This window comes from Prionailurus viverrinus, chromosome D3 (genome assembly GCF_022837055.1).
Source record: "Prionailurus viverrinus isolate Anna chromosome D3, UM_Priviv_1.0, whole genome shotgun sequence".
NCBI lineage: Eukaryota > Metazoa > Chordata > Mammalia > Carnivora > Felidae > Prionailurus > Prionailurus viverrinus.
The window spans coordinates 1217305-1238604 of NC_062572.1; the positions used below are offsets into that span (position 1 = coordinate 1217305).

At 61.5% G+C, this 21300-nt stretch overlaps 1 protein-coding gene and 1 non-coding gene across 12 annotated transcripts in view; both read right to left on the minus strand.

The window, feature by feature from the left end:
* EP400 (E1A binding protein p400) overlaps nucleotides 1–21300 on the minus strand; it is a 98215-nt gene that overhangs the window by 33153 nt on the left and 43762 nt on the right. For 10 of the 11 annotated variants that reach the window (XM_047828486.1, XM_047828488.1, XM_047828496.1 and 7 more), the window contains 14 exons: nucleotides 20325–20494; nucleotides 19861–20035; nucleotides 19637–19773; nucleotides 17390–17576; nucleotides 15737–15903; nucleotides 14210–14379; nucleotides 13222–13431; nucleotides 11241–11405; nucleotides 9601–9756; nucleotides 8066–8160; nucleotides 7336–7607; nucleotides 3847–4049; nucleotides 3365–3534; nucleotides 1953–2149 (listed from right to left, as the gene is read on the minus strand). In XM_047828486.1, coding sequence (XP_047684442.1) covers nucleotides 1953–2149; nucleotides 3365–3534; nucleotides 3847–4049; nucleotides 7336–7607; nucleotides 8066–8160; nucleotides 9601–9756; nucleotides 11241–11405; nucleotides 13222–13431; nucleotides 14210–14379; nucleotides 15737–15903; nucleotides 17390–17576; nucleotides 19637–19773; nucleotides 19861–20035; nucleotides 20325–20494 — 2474 coding nt within the window. The remainder of the gene's footprint in view (nucleotides 1–1952; nucleotides 2150–3364; nucleotides 3535–3846; nucleotides 4050–7335; nucleotides 7608–8065; nucleotides 8161–9600; nucleotides 9757–11240; nucleotides 11406–13221; nucleotides 13432–14209; nucleotides 14380–15736; nucleotides 15904–17389; nucleotides 17577–19636; nucleotides 19774–19860; nucleotides 20036–20324; nucleotides 20495–21300) is intronic. The other variant, XM_047828497.1, reaches the window with a different exon arrangement.
* LOC125149748 (small nucleolar RNA SNORA49) lies at nucleotides 2370–2500 on the minus strand. The gene has a single exon (XR_007146044.1). It is a non-coding gene; the product is annotated as a small nucleolar RNA SNORA49 (small nucleolar RNA).

Genomic DNA, 21300 nt, shown 5'->3' on the forward strand with positions numbered 1-21300 from the left:
CGACCACCATCTCACTTCCACGCCTCCGTGCTTAGCCCTGGGGGTGGTGTTCTGGGCATAAAGCAGGCACCTTTCTCACGGTCAGCACAGTGTCAGCAGCTGTACTAAATGAACAGGCTCCCATGAGGCTGGACGCCCCCCGCCCCCCGACCCTCCGCAGGCTCACACCTGCACCGTTCACTGCTCCCCTCCTCCCGCACCTCTCTGCTGCAACCCTCCTTAGCATTTCTGTTGGCTGTTATCAGCTTTCCCTCCAGATGAACTTTATTTATTTTCTTAGACATTTTTATTTATCTTTGAGAGAGACAGAAAGACACAGCATGAACGAGGGAGGGAGACACAGAATCTGAAGCAGGCTCCAGGCTCTGAGCTGTCAGCACAGAGCCCGACGTGGGGCTCAATCTCACGGACCGTGAGATCATGACCCGAGCCGAAGCCTGACACTCAACCGACTGAGCCACCCAGGCGCCCTCCAAACGTACTTTAAAACCGACTGACCTCATCCAACTGCGTGTGCACATGCGTGCAACAAATACAGGCAAACACGACCACGGCTTTGGTTAAAACTGTGTTACTTTTCAACACTGCTCTGGGGAAAGCACGTTTTTATGCACCAGGTGTTTCTGTCCCAGGACACAGCACAGCCTGCTACTCGTGTCTTACCGCGTCTTGGTTTTATTCTCAGTCCTTACACACTCTGCACCTTTGCTGCCAAGACTGCTCCAGACTGTTCACGGATGATGGTTACCGAGAGTAAAACGGTTCTCCTGTTTCTGGCTAATGACCGCCGCAGGGCCAATGACAAGGCAAGGATCACCCAGGAAAACGTCACTCACGCAACACGCACACGGTGCACCGAGCTGACGTTTACCAGCACGGAGACAGGCTCCCGATGCCGATGAGAGGAACGGGATTCACACACGAGACTGCTGGCAAAAGCCACGGAAAACGTTAAAAAGACGTCGGAGAGACGTCCGCCAAAACGTGGTCAGCTTCTATCTCCGTGGGATGAGATCTGTAAAAGCAGCACTTGCTCACTGGCTTTCAGAAGCATAACACGGCTCCTTAACGGCCGCCTCGGGAGGACCACTTCGGCGAAGGCTACAGGCACAGGCTCGGGCTCAAGTCCCGGGCCGGCCGCCCCCACGGGGCCGCACGCCGGCGCCACGCACACGCCACCACCGTGCACAGGCCGCCACTGCAGGCACGCCGGCACACACGCGGCAGGGCACCCGAGAAGGGCCGTCGCGTGCCGGCACACCCGGCCTAGGACGCGCAACGGGACGCAGACGCTTGTCGTCACGCGAGTATAATAAACGCTGGCGGGAGTTTAGAGGTACAGAGCAGAAGAACCTTCTCCACTTCCCTCCGTTCCAGCTTTGGCCGGTCACAAGTCACGTTTGAGGGTAACGAATACCGCAGCCGTCCCAGGACAGACACACCTGACGGTAACTGAGAAACTCGCGGGCCCTCTAGAAGAGGTGCGGCGTGTATACTTCGAACGGACGGCGTGGACAGCGCGTTACGTCGAAGCAACTAACTCCGTTACGATCCTGAGCGAGCAGATTACAAACTGAGCAAACGGGCTCAAGGACACGAAGCAGCACGAACAGAAAAGTGCTCAGAGAAGACAAGGAGTGCCAGGTGGCTCGGCCAGTTGAGCACCCGACTCTGCTTTCAGCTCAGGTCACGATCCGGGGGTCAGTGGGATGGAGCCCCGCACTGGGCTCTGCACGGAGCGTGGAGCCGGCTCAGGATTCTCTCTGCCCCTTCCCCTCTCGCGCGTGCTCGCACGCTCGCTCTCCAAACAAACTCACTAGAAGAAACAAACGCCACAGCAGAACCACGGGGTGCGAGCCGTAGCGTGCGCTCGAGCTCCATGTGGTGCTTCTGCCCCCGCACCTCCCGCGCTCCAGGCCCGGCGGCTCGCTGACGGCAACCGCCGCCCTCACCTGTAGATGTGGACGTCTTTGCGCCTCCCGATCCTCTCGCACCACTCCTGGGCCTTGGCGTCCATCACGGGGTTCAGGTCGTTGTCGTAGAACACCACCGCGTCGGCCTCCACCAGGCTCACGCCTGTGGCGCGGCTGTGAGTCGACAGAATGGCACAGAAAATCCGCCTGTCTCTGTTGAAACTCCTCATCAGTTCCTGAGATGAAGTGAGATGTCGGGGTCAGCCCCCCCCGGCAAACGCCGGATGCCGTGGGCGCGCTCTGACATTGGCCAGCTAGAAGCCAGCGTCCGGTCGTCCCGGCTCCTGCCACGTGCACGCGGCCACCGCTCACCACAAACCTCTCCGCACACTCCTCACGGGACACCGAGCCTCGCTTTTTTACGAAAAGGAAGATGTCTGACTCTACCTGACGGGCACTGTCAGCTCAACCCGTGGGCCCCACGAGAACACAGAGTCTTCCTGGGGAGGGACGTGTGCTCGGTCCTGTACCCTCAGGCAATGCCGGAGCACTTCACGGCAAAAGGCTCCGGAGTAAGGCTGAGGGAGCGGGGAGACAGGCCCAGAGAGACCACCACGGGGACCCCTCTTCTTCCCAGAGATTCCACGTGTGATCTGTGACATCGCTGCCAGAAAACCTTGTCGGTTAACACCGCGCCGCGTCTCCTCCTAGGCCCTCCTCAGCGAGCGCGCGCACGGGCAGAAAGTCCCGCGGGTGCGGGAGCACGCGAAGAGGCCGACACGTTCCACGATCCGGCGGCAGGCCTTCCGGCGCTCGGGAACGTTCTCCCGTGCTCCCGACTCCCGTTCCGAACGCTCCGATGACGACCTGGTCGTCCAGCCCACGGGGGACAGCGCGTGCTCACGACACCACCAAGCACCACGGCACACACGCGACCTGCCGACCCATCGCACGGCTGGACGCGCGTGTCACTCTGGAGGGGAGTGAGGCACTGAAGGGCTGAGCCCTCCACCCGGAATTACCCGGGCAGGCGCACGCCCACACTGTCGACCCGTCTCCTACAGAGCAGCGCGGCCTCACGCCCGCCAGGAGCGCGCGAGCACGTCTGTCTCACTGCGCCCGCTGTAGCAACACACGCTTAGCCGACCTGGCGAGTAACGGAGGGGCACGCCGCGCGAGACGGCGCTTGCTGGGTGCGCCGCGTCGGGACCGCGCCCGCACCTCCACGCCCCGCTGCTTCCTGGAGCCCACCAACCCGCTCCTCGTGACCGCAGGCCGCCTGTCCTGACACTGAGACAGCCAGCGGGCCGCACACGCCCAGTAATGGCGTGTACGTGCTAAAGACCTACTAAAGGGACGCCACGGCTCTGAGAAACCAGGGCGGAGACTGGCGAAACTGGTTAACGACGCTGAAGCATAAGCTATAACAGAGAAGATCTTTTCTTCCTTACCTGCCGCTGCTCACTGTTGGCATTTTCATCGATTCTGATATAGGTGAGATAATGGAAGTTCAAGAACATTTCCAAAATGTCCAACATGAGAACCATCTGCGACAAGATCAGCACTCGACGTCCTTCGGATTTCAACTTCTGAAGTAAGATGGCTAAAGCTTCCAGCTTGCCTGCGAAATTAACGCCATCAAGAGTCTCTCACGACCCAGGGCAAGGGAACCCCACCTCACGAACAGAGCTGGGGCGCCTCGGCAGCTCCGTCGGAGGAGCGTCTGACTCTCGATCTCCACTCAGGTTACGATCTCAAGCTGGTGAGATCGAGCCCCGCGCTGGGCTCTGCGCTGCCTGTGGAGCCTGCTGGAGACTCTCTCTCCTCCCACCCCCCCCCCCACCGCCCTCCCCCACTCGCTCACACACGCTCTTAAAATAAACGCAACCGAAACCGAAACCAAGGAGCAGAGCAAAAGGGAGCCTTCTCGTACCTGAGTCAAACTGCACCAATCTCAGCTCGGGAAACCGCAGGGAGCGCAGGGCCGTCATGCGCTGCAGCTGCTGTGCGTAGGGAGCCGTGTGCTCTCGCAGGCAGTGCCTCAGGACCCTCATCCTGTGGCTGTAGAGGGACGGCGGCCTCGCCACCCACAAGGAGGGGGGCGCAGCCACCACCGGAGGGATCACACACACCACCCTGAGAAGCAGAAAGTACACGCATCACACGTGGTGCCCACAGCGTCCCTACCGGGCAGCACCTGTCTCAGGAAGCAAAGGCTCAAGAAGGAAGTGGGCAGAACCTTCTAAGAGTGAGTTGCCAGAGAAGCCAGAGTGCCTAATTGTAGTCCCCATGGGGGTGACATGGCTGCTGGCCCACACCACCCGTCACAGCAACCATGGGACTGGGTCCCTCCAGTGCCGGCCAATGAGGGGCCCCAGGACGGAAACAAGCAGTGCAGGGCACCCCGAGGTCGCAGGAGCAGGAACAGGGATGGCCCATTCTCTATGAAGTGCACGTGTCCATCTGGGGATGCAGGTGCCATGTCTCCTGGATGGCTGGGGGAGGGGATGGGACCCCCAGAGCCCGTAGAGCCACCGTGCCACCAGGAGGGAAGCCAGACGCAGCAGGAAGAGGGCCCTGCAGAGAGCAGCCATGTGCCACCCCTCCGGCTTCCGGAGGCCACCCGCGCCGGGAGGGCAGCTCCAGATGAACGTCCCGGACTTGCCACCAAGTGTGTGTAAACAAAAATGCCATCCGTCAACAAAACCCTGATGGACAAAATCAAAGAGCTAAAACAACGGAAAGCAATTCCATGTTCATCGGTCGGAAGAGCCCACGGGACTAGCACGTCTGCTCCTGACCTAAAGGCTCAGCGCGATCCCAAAGCAAACCTCAGCCAGCCAGTCTGCAGACAGCCCGCACCGTGGGCCCCAGGTCAGCGTGGGCACGCAGCGACCAGAAGAGCCCGCACGACACCAAACGAGAACAAAGCTGGAGGAGGGACGCCTCCCAACACCAAGTCTCACTGCAAAGCCACAGGGATGGAGAGGATGCCACCACGGTGCTGAGGACAGGACGGAACCTCCAGAGAGGCCAGCACAGTCCCCTGAGCACTCCCAATGGAGCAAAGACCTTCTCGCGACAAAGCTGCTGGAACAAGCAACAGCCGTGTGCAAACACACGCATCGCACACCCCGTGTTTCCTAACGGGACTCACGGTCACCCCCGTTCTCACAAACAAAAACCCCAAAGCAACAACCCACGTACGCTTGATCAAGCCTCTGGATCGAGCAATTTACAGATGAGACAGAGAACAAAGTAACACGTCCAGTTACACCTCGAGGAACCATCGCCAAATACAGACTGTGCGAAGTCCTACAGGGCAAACCCCCAGGTCTCCTCAACCAACAGTCCACGGCGGGGGGGGGGAAAAAGAAGAGAAAGCGGCAGAACCCGATCAGAAGACACACGACAGGGGCACCTGGGTGGCTCATTCGGTTGAGTGTCCGACTTCGGCCCAGGTCACGATCTCGCAGTTTGTGAGTTTGAGCCCGCGTCGGGCTCTGTGCTGACAGCTCGGAGCCTGGAGCCTTCTTAGGATTCTGTGTCTCCCTCTCCCTCTGCCCCTCCCTGACTCATGCTCTGTCTCTGTCTCTCAAAAATGAATAAACTTTAAACAAAAAATTAAAAAAACAAAAACAAAAAAACAAAAAAAAAAAAAGGAAGACACACGGGAGAGAGAGAGAGTTGTTGACCGCTGAGCACCTCCCTGCCAAGATTCGGACTTGAACTACACAGACAGGACTTAGGAGACAACCAAAAATGAGAAGGCTCAATACGCACTTAATAACATCAGGAACGGCTCCTTTTTTAGCTGTGATCAGGCGACCGTGTTGCTTTCAGAGCGCGACAAAATCATGTTTGTCTGGAACCTGTCTCAGAACGGCCTTGCTCCGGGGCAGCAGACGGGTGACTCGAGACTGGGCAGACGCTGACAGCTGCCGAGGACGGGCTCTGGGAGCACGGGGCTCGCTGTGTTCTTTAGCTCGTGTGCATCTTAAGACTTTCCACAACACAGGACTGCAGGTGTGCGGGTTGGGGAAGACTGAATCTAGACACAGACCCAGTCCCTTCACTGGCACTCGCTCAGCTCCGACTGTAGATGTAAATAGGAGATGCAGACAGGGACACCCCTGCAGAACGACGCAGGGGGAGCCCGGGTGACCGGGGCTGGCCACGACTTTGCAGGTCCAACCCCAAAGGCATGACCACGAGAGGAGACACAGCTGGGCTCCGCTAAAACCAAACAGTCTGCCCTGCGAAAGCCAGCGTCACGAGGAGACGAGCCGTAGACAAGATGTCCGTGAGAGACACGGCTGATGAAGGACTGCGGTCCTAACACACACACAACTCTTAAAACACAACGAGAAGATGAGCAACCCGTTTACCAGATGGGCCAAAGACCTCAACGGACACCTCTCCGCAGAACGCGGCAAAAAGCCACGAAGAGAGGCTCGTGTCGCACGTCCTCAGGGAAGCGCAGATTACGGCCCCCGTGAGACGCCACCGCACGCCCGTCAGAGCGACCCGAGCCCACTACGCCGGCCACGGAAGTGTGACGAGGACGGAGGCAGCGGGGCGGTCGCTCACCGCTGCTGGACGCAGGGCGGGGCAGCCAAGGGGCCGGCGGGCTCTGAGGGGAGGGGCGGACAGGCAGAGCACAGGGGGTTTCAGGGCGGTGAGACCGCACGGCCCACCCGAGCCAGGCTGCTGGAGGTCACCGCGTCCCCGCTGGAAACACGCGGTGACCATGAGGCCTGCGCCCAGCCCCACAGACAGAGCGGGAGGGAGGGAAGACTCGCGCCCGGGTGGGACCAGACACGCACTCAAAGCAGGGGATGGAGCGCAAATGGGCCAAGCCCCCCTGCTGGCTGCGGAGGAAGCGGAGTTGCGGGCTGGGGCCAGGGGGCCGTGCACACACCATCTGGGTGATTGTTTGCTCTTCTATAGCTCTTTTCTGAGTTTCAATCTCAAACACACACTTCCTGTCAAGCAACGTTACGTTTTCCACATGGCTTTTGAGTAAAATGTTACGTAAGGGAGCACAACAGAGAAAACTCCTCACTGCCACAGTGGACAGTCCCCCCATGGCCAGGCTGTGGCCGGTGCTGTGGCTCTGCACCCAGGCCAGCCCACGTCGACCCGGACGCTGCCCTGGGGACAGGCCTGGAACCCAAGGGAGAAGAGAGCACCCCGAGGACACACACCTTCCCGCAAGGTGAAGAGACAGACTGATGCCGGAGCCAGAGACCCCGGAAATGATTTCTCAACAGACTTTCCGAGGGACAGTTCGTGGAGACACCAACAGCCACGAAGTGGGGAGGCGGGGGGGGGGGGGGGGGGGGCAGACATGCTCCGCTGGGGGCACTTGGGAAGCCCGTCTCGGGGAGCAGACTGCAAGCATACACAGAGGTCGCCCCACCTGTCGATGACGTCCTGCAGGCAGGCTTGCCGTTGGGTCAGTGTCAAAACCAGGTCCCTCTGACCGCTTGAGGGTGAGGAGTGACCGCCAGCCGGCCCGACCCCTTTCTGGTGACCGCTGTCAGAAGCCCTGAGCCAAGGTGCCTGTTCTCCACCGACCACAGAACAAATCCGCAACAGATCTCTGCCGTAGACGGGAGCTCGAGAGCAGCGTCGCTCGTTGACCAAGTAGATCTGGTCCAGTCGCTCCTTCAGAAGTCTGGTCTTCTCCTCCTTTATGGGAAACAGGGCGAAAACGGCCACTGAAGAGCAGCAAGCCCGGTGCCTGGTCTCACCAAGCCCTGCGGCGTCCCTCCCGCACGCCAGTCCTCGGAGACGCCCACGGCCCATCCTGCGGCAAAAAGCAACAGCAAGGAGGCAGAACCGATGGGTGTACTTCTCCTCCAACGTGGTGAGCGTTTCTGACGCCCAGAAGACGGACAGAGGAGCAGGAAAAACGTGAAATGTGATTTCTGGAATCACAAGACCCAGTTTCATCTGTTACGAAACGTATTTATAAAATCAAGTTCTGAAATTGAGAGACGATGTGCTTTCGAAGGCACGTATACCGATGACACTGTTAAAAACCATGCCTCCCCCCTACCCCCCAAGTAGCTTCTGAGAAACGACTTCCGCGCGAAGAGGGGCCTGCGGGCAGCCACGTAGCACGGGCGCCAGCCGCCCCGCCGTACCTGGGCCGGCCCTCCGACGGGGGAGGCCGCTTTTGAGGCCATGCCAGGTTCTCCTGTGGCCAGGGGGTTGACTGCCACTCGCCCAGGCGCACCAACTGCAAAGCAAGAGGGACGGGTCGGAAAACAGAGCTCCCGGTGGCTCTGCGGACCCCCTCCCCCCGCAGCTCGCTCTATGCAGTGTGTCACATCCTCTGGGGCCGTCAGCAAAGCCCCCACTCTCTGGTCCCCGTCTGAGCTGAACGGCATGGTGTGGAGAGCCCCCAGGGTGTCCAGAGGCGGCACCCACACTGGAGACCCGTGGTCATCCTCACTGTGACGATGCACGCGTCCCCTGGGACTCTGTTCACCTGCATGCCCCCCGGCAGGGAGCCAGCACCACCCTGTCTCTCCAAACTGAGGCTGGATGGATCTGCGCCCCACCAGCCCGCCCCCGTCAACCAGGCCACGCGGCACATCCCGACAGGGACTTTGCACGGGGGGCACTGAAGACTGACAGAGACCTGGGATAAGACAGCCACCTTGGGGCACCTGGGTGGCTCAGTCGGTTAAGTGTCTGACTTTGGCTCGGGTCAGGACCTCATGGATCTCGGGTTCGAGCCCCACATTGGGCTCTGTGCTGACAGCTCGGAGCCTGGAACCTGCTTTGGATTCTGTGCCTCCCTCTCTCTCTGCCCCTCCCCCCCTACTTACGCTCTGTTTCCCTCTCTCTCAAATAAAACCTTAAAAAAAAACTAAAAAAAAAAAAAAAAAAAAAAAAAAAAGCCACTTCAGGGGACGGGGCAGGGGCAGGCACTGGGCACAAGAGTGTGGTGGGGGCGACTGCCCTGTGGGGACAGGGGACAGGAGCGAGTTCTGGAAGGCGAGGGAGGCCTGGGAAACAGCACCAGCCACAGGTGGGGACACCTGCCGCGGCGGGGATGCGCAAATGCCACCAGCCCCGCGGTCTCCTCCAGACCCCACTACGGGGCCTGACAGGGAGCAGGGACAGAGGCCCCACCCAGTCTCGGCACAGACAACACAGAGACCGGGGCTGAGCAGGGGACAAGGGCCATGGGTTGGGAGGGGTCCCTGCCGGACTGCCTGCTCTGCCGCCTCAGACCACAGGAAGATGAGTATGTCCAGGTCTGGCCAGCAGGACCCTGGGGGGAAGCAGGCCGAGGACAGGCCAGGCAGAGAAGGTCCTGAATCCTGGTCCATCACCGGTCCCAGGAGAAATTCGAGCATGTTCACTAAACGTACTTGTGACGTTGACAGGCAAAATTTCTCATGATTGCAAGCCTCTCGTTCGAACAGAGAGAAAAAATCTGAGGTTGAGTGGAGACTGGTCATACTCCACAGACAGCTGTGCGGGGAAAGAGCAGGAAAACAGCCCAGGCTGCTGGCGGCCTGTCTGTGGAGACCGGAGACGCTCACCAGCGGACTCAGGCTCGGAGGCGCCACAGGCGGAAACCACAGACACCTTCCGGTTACCTTGCAAGCACAGTCGCACAGAAAGAAGCTCCGGAAGCCGAGTCTTCCCCCTGCGAGCACCCTACCTGGTGGTGTCACGGGTGCAGGGCCCGGGCCGCCCGCCGGGGGCTTGCTTCCCAGGGCATTGAGGGCGCCCGCCTGAGACATGGTCTGCATCACTACGGGGCCTGGAGGCCGCAGGTAGGACTGGCCGGGGGCGGATACGATCTGGAGGACGCTGCCTGCAATCAATCACACAGACGGCGGGAGGCGTCAGCCGCAGGCCGTGCACGCCTCTCCCTCCCGGCCACGCTCACTTCCAAACACGGGGGAACAAATGAAGCAAAACACTGAATCCAAAATCAGATTTACTCCCAACAAGGCAACGCAGAGTTTAGTTACTAGAGAAACAACGAGAACATCTCATTTACGACGAACGAACACCAGATGGAGCAAAGTCGCTTTTGCTCAAAGTCAAGAAAACGCTCCTCTCATCTATGCGGCTCCTGACTTGCAGCGGTGCAGCAGGTGTCCACGAAGGTGCGTCCCACCAGCCTGAGGACCCACACGACTCATGGGGTGAGCCCCAGCCCCCGGATCCCACGTTGGTGCTTGCCAGTCCAGAAAGCGTGATGAAGAAACCGCTAGAAACGGTTTCTGGCCCAAAAGCCGCGGCTCTCCTCACTGGTTAAGGGGCTTGCCGCACCCGGCCTTTTGTGTGACTCTTTCTGACGTCTTTTACTCTGGAGGCGCGGCCCCACGTTGTGCTCCAACACGCTGGAGGCATTGCCAGATAGCCTTGCCCTTCTGGCCGGAAAACCGAAGGAAGAGCGAATGAAGCCCAATCAAGCGGCGTCTTTGCTGCAGGCTTCCTGGGGCTCCGCTCTGCCAACCTGCGCCTGACCATCCAGCGCCCATACGGAGCGCCCCAACCCTGGCTGACAAGGATCACCTCGTCCCAGGAGGCTGCTGCAGGCGCCACCTGTGGCCGGGACCCACAGGCAAGGGGGACTCAGACTCTGAGCTGCTGCCACGTGGTCATTTCAGGCTAATCCTCGCGTGCCCCTCAGACTACACCCCCCGTCCTCTGCACGGAGAAGTTACCATAGGAACACGTCCATTCAGACAAGGGCCTGGGGGGCTTTGGTCTGGGAGTCAATGCCATAAAACCTGTATATGAAAGAAGGTAACTTCTACGTAAATTGCTAGTTCTTTGGTGGCATCAGGACGATTTATTTCATGCCAAAATTAGAGAGTAACAGATATTTTCATTTTGATTTTTAAAATAGGGACTATTTGGGGCACCTGGCTGGATCAGTCAGTAGCGCATGCGACTCTTGATCTCAGGGTCGTGAGTTCAAGGCCCACGTTGGGCGTAGAACTTACTTAAAAAATGGTAATATAAGTGTAAAAAAAAAAAAAAAAAACAAAGCAAAAGGGAACATTTCCAAAGAGTGTATTTTATCAAAAAAACAATGACAAAAACAAATCCCCCCTTCAAAAAAAAAACCCAGATCAGCGACAGAGCGTGCCTCAACTCCAGGCAAGCACGTGCTTTGGTGTTACCCGGCCAGTGCCCTGAACACCCCACAACAGAGGACTCACGAAGGCCGTCTACAGTGTCGGACGTGAGCTCCTCCGAGTCCCAGCGGCACTCGGGGACGGGAGGGGGGGCCCGGGCTGACAGGAGAGCTGTCTGCGGTCACCACGGGCAGCTGGCCCTTACCTTGCAGCTGCAGGGGCTGGCCGGCCGTGAGCTGCCGCAGCTGGCTATGCGACAAGGTGAACTTGTTCCCTTGGAACTGCAGCGTCACGGGGGTCTCTGGCTGGGCAACTCGGCTCTGCGGTCCCGCCAGGGACGCCAGCTGCGCTATTTTGACCACCTCCCCACCTGCGGAAATGCAGAGGAAAAGGGGATTAAAGCCTCTGGGAAACTTGCAACTCTTCCACTGACGACCGCTTGTGGTCTAGAACCACCGTCTGTGGTTCACTGAAGTGTCACAGAAATGTCTCTTATGTATTGCTTTCTAACGCTTTCAGAAAATATTTTTATAGAAAACAGAAGTTAAAATTAACGTTGGATCTTGATGGTTAACTTATTTAATTATAACTGGTAGAGATTTTAAATTACCAGATATTAACATAATAACGAAACTACTGAGAAATATTTTACTTTTCTCCGTAACCAACCAAAGAGCAGTAAATGTCAAATATGGCAGAAATCTACTCGTAATACGCTTTGAAACTCTAACATCAACCTCTTCAGAGAACTTTCAAAACGTGAAGAAGGATGTGTCTGATTCAGTCCACAGCGGCACACGACTGCGCCCCTGCAAGCGTAAGAGAGCTGGTAACTAGCTTCCGGGACACCCACAACGTTTGCACGACTCGGGGATGCATCTGAGGACATACATACGTCGCACAAACGTAGCGTTAAGTATAAAGCTTCACGCTCACTGGAACTAGACTGTAGGATTCGATCCAGAACATTGACTGAAAAATGCCAGACTCGACACTGCTTACAACATGGGCTCTGAAAACGTAACTCGGACAGGGTCCTGTGCACCCAACTCAGGGAGGTGCTGCCCTCGGGCTGTGAACGGGCACGGGGCGCACGGGGCTCCGACCCCCAGGGGTCGATGATGGACGCTAACCGCTGCCCCCAAGGAAGCCCACGGCAGAACGATTAGCGACACCGTACAGAGAACAGTTAGCGGAAGAGGAGGAGAACGTCCTGCCCCGGAAAGCAGCGAAGAGGAGGGACAGGAGGAGGCGCGGAGAAGTGTGTGTGGACAGGACGCCCGGCCCTGCTCCATGCAAAGAGGAGGGTGGCGGGGGACTCTGCCCGAGCTCAGCTCCTGTGGCACGGCCCCCCGCACGCCTGGCCCCGACAAACAGAAATGTCCCTCCCTCAGGCAGCTCGCCAAGACAGCCGCTCTATGTGCTGGCAGCGGAACGAGGCCTCGTCACGAGGGACTAGCTGAACTGGGGGGGGGGGGGTCTCCTCACGACGTGCCCTCGCCCAGCTTCCCAGAGAGGTCTCGACACTGGCTGCACCCACACACCAAGTGCTCACGGGGTGTGTGAGAAACGATGATGCCTACGACTGTCTCAGGACGCGTCCCACAGCACGAGCAGGGACGCGTGCAAGATCTGGAAATGGGTTAACGACACCGATCACGATAAACCGTTCTAAGGAAATTAAGTAACATCGTGACATTTCCATCACCAAATCATTATAAGATGCCTCAGCTGAGCAGTAACTCACGCCAGGCTTCAAGGTGACACTAAGCGAGAGTAAAAACCAGGCTGGTTTTGGGCAACCGCCACCAGTGCCCTCCGTGCTGTCGCTCTGGTGCCACCCGCTTCACGGGCTGAGCCCTGCGGCCGAGGGAGCGAGCCCCGGCCAGTGCAGAGCAGGAGCGGGGCCACCGGCACAGCAGCAGAGCACGCGCAGGACGGAAGCAGAGCCGACACCCGATGGGGGGTGGGGGTGGGGGGGCGGGGGGAAGGGGGGCAGGGGGGTCGGGCAAAAGGATGGGGGAGGCCCGGGCCCTGGACGCGGGCCCCGCACACTCAGGGCCAGAAACGACAGCGTGGCGAGAAAGGCAGCACCCGGGCACGGGGTCAGGGAGACAGAGGGGACGGCAAGGCTCCTGACACACGCTGACCGGACGCGGCGGGACGGGAGGGGCGAGGCCACTTACTGGGCAGGCGCGCCTGGGCCTGTGAGGTGAGCACCAGCCCCGGAGGCAGCGCGCTCTGCCCGGCCGGGTGCGGGGGGGCCTGGGGCGGGGGCGGGGGCGGGGCCCGCGGTTTCGCAGGATGGGCCGCGCTAGGTGCTGCGCTGGAGGTCGAGGCGGGCGGTCTCGGCGCGCCGGCGGAGGCCTGGGAGGTCTGAAACGGGGCTGCCGCCACTGCAATCGATAAGGTTGGTTTGTGCAAAGCCGTTAGAGGTTCTTCACGAAACGCAGTGTTTTCAAACCCGAGTCTCGAAGGAGCAAAGCAAACATCTACCGTCTCTGGAGGGAGAAACCCTCCCTGCAAAGAGGGCGGGGTGCGGCCTACGGGGTGAGAGAACCCTAACTTTGTGTCCGCTGTGCGCTGATTGCCGAGGTCTGCTGCCACAGGACACAGGGTGCCGGGGGTCGGCTGGTCCCGCAGGAGCCCCTCCCCCCTCCCCCCCCCCCAGCACGAGTGCAGCCGTGAGCCCTGGCCGGACGCTGAGGACCCAGAGACTACAGCTGCAACACCGACAGTCGCCTCCTGCCAGCCGACCCGCCCCTTCTTTACGGCGACAGTCGGGCCACGGAAGCGACCCCGAGCACGAGCGGCCTTCTTGAGGTGTCACACACAACCCTGGACCCACCCTTCCCCGCATGGCTGAGAGCCTTCTCCAGGGCACATCCGCGTCAGCACGCCCACAGTGACTTGACTGACACCGCGATGTCTTGTTCGGGGTTGGCGGGGGGGGGGGGGGGGGGGGGGGGGTTGCGGGGGAGAACTCCAGTTTCAACAAACCAAAAAGCCTGAAAGTCACGAGCGAGCTACGCGAGGTCCTCCGCAGAGCGGAAGCAGGCGGCCCGTTCCCGTCCAGAGCCACGGCCGCCCATGCAGAGGGGCAGGGGAAGCCGAGGAAGCACATCCACAGAGAGCCGCGGTCTCACCGAGGGCGCACGAGCACACGAGGCCTACCTTTCGCATCCGGATTTGCAGAGAACGTAGCAATCGGTGGCCGTCCTCGCACGTGGCCCTGCGGAGCGGCGGTGGCTGCGGCAGAAGCCGCCGTCCTGGGCGGGTGCACGCTGGGGAAAGCCACGGTGCGACCCTCGGGCTTCTGGCCGTACTGCACTGGCTGAAACAACCTGGCGAGAAGGCGTGTGTGCCGCTGAGCCACGGAGGGCCCGCGCCCCACCCCCCTGCCCCGCCCGAGATGGCGAGGGTCCGCTCCCGGTGCGGCTGGAACGAGCAGTCCAGCACAGGGGCGGGGAGGCGTCGACCACCCTCAGGACACAAAGTGGCACCGTCTACCCTGAGGCTGGGGGACACGGTGAACGTGTGCATCTAACGTTCAAAAGCCTCAACGCTACTGCTTGCAGCGTGAGCGGAGCAGGGGCTCAGGGGAGCCACCTCCAACAGTCAAGTGACAAGGCAGCACAGGTCACAGTGGAAGCAGCAAGGGCACCTTGGAGGCGATGGGGATGAAACCACAACAGGGGACCTCTCCCACAGCCACCACACGCGATGTGTTCTTTACGTGCCTTTTACCTGGAAGACCGTAACAACGCAAATCCTAGACACTTACGCCCCTGTGCAGCGTAAGAGCCGGAGGCAGCCAACAGAAAGCCACGAAACGAAGCCGGGCTGGCCCCCGAGGACGGCAGCTCTGCTGGCCCGTCGTGTATTTAAGGGAGGGGGGCGGAGGGGGGCGGGCTCCGGGTGCCCAGGGAGGCACGTGCACCACGGGCAACGAGAACAGGTGCCGTTTTGCAGAACTGGTCCCTTTCTCACTAAGCTCCCTATTTTCTCGCTTCTTTCTCATCTGCCGCCCGAGTAGGAGATTTCGCGGATTTCCAACTTGCTAGATCTAGCGCATCTTAAACCACTTGCTTCCGCTTCATCATCTAACGTGTCTGCCCCTCCCAGCCACGCGGCACCTGCAAAATCGACTCAGATGTTCTTCAGGGGTCCTTGTGCCGCGGCCAGGGGCGGAGCCCTCTGCCCACCCCCACGTCCCCCCCGACCACACACTGCCCACGGTGCACCCTCTGTCCCAAACAGTGGCCACCACAGCACGCGCTGGGCAGATCCAGCCTGACCTCCCGCCCCGACCTCCTCTCCACACAGTCCCCTCCCACGTCCCAATGCTGCTGAACCGCCACCAGGTTGTTCTTAGGAGAGCAAAGGGCCACACTGCCCTGTCCTGCCCAGGGGTACAGACTGCCCACGCATGCCACGTGCACAAGCTGCCCCCACAGACACTAAGGATGCCAGGCCAGCTTCCAGAAGCAGGCGACCCAGTGAGAGGATCCTCATCCTGTGGCTGTTTCATCCCCAGCCACCTTCGGGTCCTCATGTGGACCCACAGCAGGCATCCTGAGGGGCAATGGGGCTGGGCCCTTCAGCGGGGGGCGGGGACATCACCGACCCGATGGCTGATCGGGGGCCGGCCCGGACCCAAGCGAGGGCTTCGGTGAGGAGGCAGCGCTTCACGCCACACACCTGCTGGGCTTCAGTCTGAGAGCCGCCGGCCTGCCCGACGGGAGCGGCGCGGCGAACAGCTCCTCCATGAGTTTCCGCGTCACCTTCTTCTTACACAGCAGTTCCGCTTCGTGGCGGGTCATTTTATTCTCCAGACCGATAAGATCAAATACAGAGAGATCCGCTTCCTAGAAAAAAAACAGTTTTGCTCCACGAGGCAGGAGAAAGATGGGAACCCAAGCACATCCCAAACAGGATTGCCAGGCCCAGGCGGCCACGCTCCCCGGGAGGCTCCCTGAAGCCACTCTGAGCCTCAGGCGGGCCACCGGACCCCAGCGTGCCTCAGTTTCTCCGCCGTTAAGACCATCTCAAGTGCCAGTGGGAATGGAGAAGACAGTGCTGAGGAACAGAACGGACTCAGCAGAGGAGAGAGAGAGAGACCAGACAGCGTGAGTGCCAGCCCTCATCGAGAAGGGGAGCCTTCGGGCAGAGAACCATGCGCACCGGGGAAGCGGAGGTGGGTGCGTGCCACACCGCTCGGTCTGGAGCCCTGGAGACACGCGTTGCACAGGCGGGAGCACGGCCTCAGTCTCCAGCTGGGGGCAGACCCCCTCACCTGTGCTCTAACGAGGAAACACGGCCTCGTACCCATCGCGACGTCGACAAGGGGAATGGACAGCAGGTGCCGGAGAGCCCCCCGCACCCTCAAACACACGGGGGGATGTGCAAACAGCCTGGCCGCTCCTCAAAAGGTTAACGCGGAGGAGCCACATGGCCCCACAACCGCACACCTAGACGCATGCCCGAGAAACACAAAATCTGCGTCCACACAAAGTTGCTCCTTGAGCATCCACAGTAACACGACTCACGGCGGGCAAACCGTGGAGGTAAGCTAAGTGTCCCTTAACAGACGACCAGGTGAGCAGCCCGCGCTCCACCTGCAGAGGGAATACGATTCAGCCTCGAGCAGGAAGGAAATTCTGACGTGCGCCACAAGACAGATGAACTCTGAAATCGGTACGCTCGGCGAATCGAGCCAGACACAAAAGATGGAAGCAGACCGGGTACTGGCGTCTTGCTCGCTGCTGTTCAGTGATTAGAAAACTGCTTGGCCCCTAGCAGGCCTCAGTGCTCACTGAACAAGAGAGAGAAAACGGTAAAATGTGACCTACACCAAGCTCTTGGGACGCCAGGCACAGCGTCAGGTTCTTCCCGTGGATCCCACACACACGGCGCACACAGGAAGGGCATGGTTACGCCCCTCCTTGCGCCCCACCAAGGGGGACTCAGCCCAAAGCCCCCCAGCCAGCGCGTGGGGCGGGGGGCACGCGGAGAACGCCAGGTTCCCGCAAACACACACATGCGGGCACAGGACCCACCCGAGGCGTGAGACGGCGCGTGACGGGCGCTCGCCTAGGAGACGCCAGCGTGCACCCCCAACGGGCACCCGTAGTGGTGCCCTGAGCTCCCCGCAAACGGCCCCTCCTGGGCGCTAGGAGCCCCTCCTCTGCAGCCGTCGAGCCGCGGGGCTCGTCCCTCCCGGGCCGACCCAGGGCGCAGACCGTGCGTCAGGGGAAGGCGAGTCCCCAGCGCGGGCCGAGCGCGCCGAAAGCAACCTCCCAGCCCCGGTGCCGCGCACAGGGCGCCTGCTGCAGGTGTCAAGTGGACACAGACCTTCCGGGAGTCTCCGTCGAGTGCCTGGAGGACGAGAGAGGCGGAGCGGTACCGCAGGGGCCCCGCCGTGTAGGACGACTCCGGGAGCCGCGGCTCCACCAGCCCCGGGTGGTTGCAGATACGCTGCAGCCTCAGCAGGATGCTCAGCACGTCCACGAAGTGCCCGCTCTTCAGCGCCTCCTGTGTCCTGCTCTCGGGGAGAAACACCAGCACGGGCATTAGTGTGGGCGCCGTGGACACTGCTGACCGCAGGAGCACAGCCGGCGCGTCCTCGCCAGGTCTGGGCGAGCAGTCCCTCCGGAACACTCACGTCCCACTGTCCTCCAGGCAGTCAGGACTCTCAGAGCCACTTACTGTTCCCTTGAAACCAGCCGGGAGGCAGAGCGCCAGGAGGGAGGGTCGAATGGGCACACAGCTGTCCCAGCCACCCCTCCCAGGGGAGAATGACACTCTAAACGGGCAGAGGTTGACGTGTTTCCGCCCCACAGTCACGAGTGCCGTAAAGCAAGGGCAGGCACCAGGGCGAGAGCGCCCGACCCAGGGGAGGAAGGGCCCCCCAGGTGGGACAGCAGCCCTGGCCCTGCAGCCACGAAGGCAGACACACAGGACAACCGCAGGCCAGGCCAGGCCCATGCGGGAAACACAGTGGCTGGAGACCCCCAGGGTGAGGAAGAGGGCGCGGTGTCCCCAGGAGGTGTGGGAAGGAGCCGTGGAGACCGAATGGAGGGCGGGCTGGGTCCTCAGAGACCCGGGAGCAGAGGCGACAAGACAGAGGGACAAGGAGTGGCAGGGAGGATGCCAGACTTCCACATGGGCATCGGGGTGATGGGCTACTGCGTCCGAGGACAGGGAAGTCTAGACAAAAGGTGCTCTCGGGACGCCCTCACGAGACCGGGCGCTCAAGGATATATCCCTCAAGGGATAACCGAAGTGGCCGCAGGAGAACGTGGCCAGCTGGCGGGCTGTGCTGGAAGTCAGCAGAACCCCACACGAGCCGCTCTCGGCCACAAAGAAACGGGCCCTAGCAAAGCGGCCGGGCAGGGACAGGGACAGGTACACGGTCTGCAAGCCGGGCTCCGGAGAGCAGAGTCTGGAGAGGGGGAGGAGAACGTGTAAGGCGCCCCCTGTCTACACGAGGGCCGGTACGAGGGACGTATCTCAGAAGAAAATGCCGAAGCGCAAGCGAGGCCCAGGACCCCGGAAATAAAGCCCTGGAGCGGAAAAGGCTCACACGGGCAGGTGTGCAGGGCCCCCAGGAAAGAGGGGGAGACGAGGTCTGCCGAGGAGAGGGCGCACCGGAAGACGGCAAGAACCGAGACCCGGCCTGCCGCCGAGTGACCAGAGCAAAGCTCAGAGCCCGCTGGAGGACCCCAGACCGTCGCGTCACCGTGCCACGAGGCACGTCCGTCATCGGGAGCTGAAGTGGGGTTGGCCACAGGTGTGCTCGACGCCTCCCGTGTGACTGGACAGATTCAGGGAAAAAGAGGTCCACGGACACGAAGAGGAAGTGTCACTTCCCACTGCTCTACGAGGAGCAGGAGCCACGCCACAGCCCAGGTCTGCAGTCGCCATCCTCCCACGTCCGCAGGCAGCACCGGCGCCACCCCCGCCAAGGCGAGCCCAGCACGCCCACGGCCCAGACGTCCCGAGGGCACCGTCTGCTGCCGGTGAAGGACCGCCAGGGGAGCCCCACAGAGGAGGACGGGTCTCCCCCCGCGGGCATGACAGCGCCCTCCACGGACCCCGCTCTCTGCAACCCGAAGTCACACCCGAGAGAGGAGCTGCCAGACGCGAAAGAAGGTGGCCGGTCCCCGGGGCACGGCCGGGGCAGGAGGACTCTGCGGCTCCTCCTCTCCCCCGCAGCATCACCGATGCCACCCGTCAGGGACTAAGACCTTGTCCCAGGGCGCAAGAACGCATGCTTACGTTCCGGCCTCGGGTTTTCCAGAACCAGCCCGGGAGAACAAGCTGCACGCAGACGCCATCCTGACGACTCTGCCGGCGAGGGCGTGGCGCGCGCACCGGTCTCACGGGGACACCGTGCCCCGCTGGGCCCCCGGAGCCCCACCGAGACCCGCACGTGCAGCCTCAGGGCGGCACCCCGGTCACCACCTGTCCCCTCGGGCCGTCGCAGACCGAGCCGCCCAGTCGGAGCGCGCGTGCCTCGCCGGCCTCTGCCATGAGCCCGGGGAGCAGGGAGGGCACGGGGTGCAGGCCGCACGCCCTCTCGGCCGGGGGCCCGCTCACCCGGGCTGTAGGATCACGTCCTCGTACAGGGCCTTCTGCCGGCTCGACAGCCGGCACTTGAGCACGTGCTCGTACTTCCTCGTCAGCTGCTTCTCCACGTCCCTCTTCGTCCTCCTCAGGATGAAGGGCTGGGTCACCTGGACGAGACACGAGAGCGCGTTGCGTCGTCTCCCTCGCCGCCCCCGCCCCCGCCCCCGCCCCCCGCCCCGGCCCGCGGCGCCCACCCGGTGCAGGCGGATGACCACTTTGTGGTAGTAGTCCTGGTTCTCCTCGCTCGGGGCCTTGAGCGGCGGGTGCAGGTAAGGCCTGGAGACGCCGGGGATGAGGAAGTGCACCATGGTCCACAGCTCCAGGAAGGTGTTGTGCGGCGGCGCGTCCATCAGGAGCAGGCGCTGCTGGCTGCGAGCACAGGCCACGGCTGAGCCCTCGCCCGGCAGGCCGGCTGTGGGCTCGCCGCCCCCGAGTACGCGAGAGGAAAGGCACGGCGGGGTCACGGAGTCCGGGTAAGTGCGCGTCCCGGGGACGGACCGGACGACACGAGCGCCTCGGGACCCGCGGCCCCACACGCCCATCAGGGCGAAGGGAACCCCCGTGCGGCCGACCGCGACCACACCCGCCGGCCTGCTTCGCGTCACCGGCACGGCAACCAGAACCCTGGGGCGGGGGCGGGAGCGGGGGCGGGTCCCACCTCTTCAGGGTGAACACGGCCTCCCAGTGCCTCTCAGTCATGCCCTTGACGCGCTGCATCTCGTCGATGACCAGGCACCTCCACCGCACCCGCGTGAAGGACGCGTAGCCCCTGAAGAAGTGCTTGTAGGGCGCGACGCACACGTTGAAGCTGTTGGGCTCCGTCCACTCCTGCGGCACAAGAACCCGGCCGCGAGCACGCCTCCCCTGCGGGAAGACGGCCCACACGGCGCCTCCCGTGCCGCCGCCCCATCCCGCCACCCCGCTCCTCCGGACCGCCGGCCTCTACGGCACACGGCACACGGCACACGGCACACGGCACAGGTCCTCCCGGGCTCTTCCTCTGGGAGCGAACGTACTGCAGACACAACCCGAGAAGCTGCTCTGAGGCGTTAACAACCGGTCCCGGAAGACGGGTCACCACGGAGAACCATGGAGGGAAACCAGCTGTCCCATCATCCGTGGGGACACCGCACGGAAAACGTCACGGGACATCCGCACGTCCGCACCGCAACTGACTGCGTCACAGGCTTTTCAAAAACGAGCTAACGGGGGCGCCTGGGTGGCGCAGTCGGTTAAGCGTCCGACTTCAGCCAGGTCACGATCTCGCGGTCCGTGAGTTCGAGCCCCGCGTCGGGCTCTGGGCTGATGGCTCGGAGCCCGGAGCCTGTTTCCGATTCTGTGTCTCCCTCTCTCTCTGCCCCTCCCCCGTTCATGCTCTGTCTCTCTCTGTCCCAAAAATAAATAAACGTTGAAAAAAAAAATTAAAAAAAAAAAAAAAAAAACGAGCTAACGACCAGCAACGGTACGCGAATACATCCCAGGATACTCACTCTTCCAGTAACTACTACCCAACGTCACGGTCTGACAACGAGGCAGTGTGTCAGCTTCAGTGAAAGACAGTGCCGTCTAGTACACTTTCACTCAGGATCTGGTGCCGGACGGCACAGAGCAGGTGTCCCGGCAGCTGGCCCGCG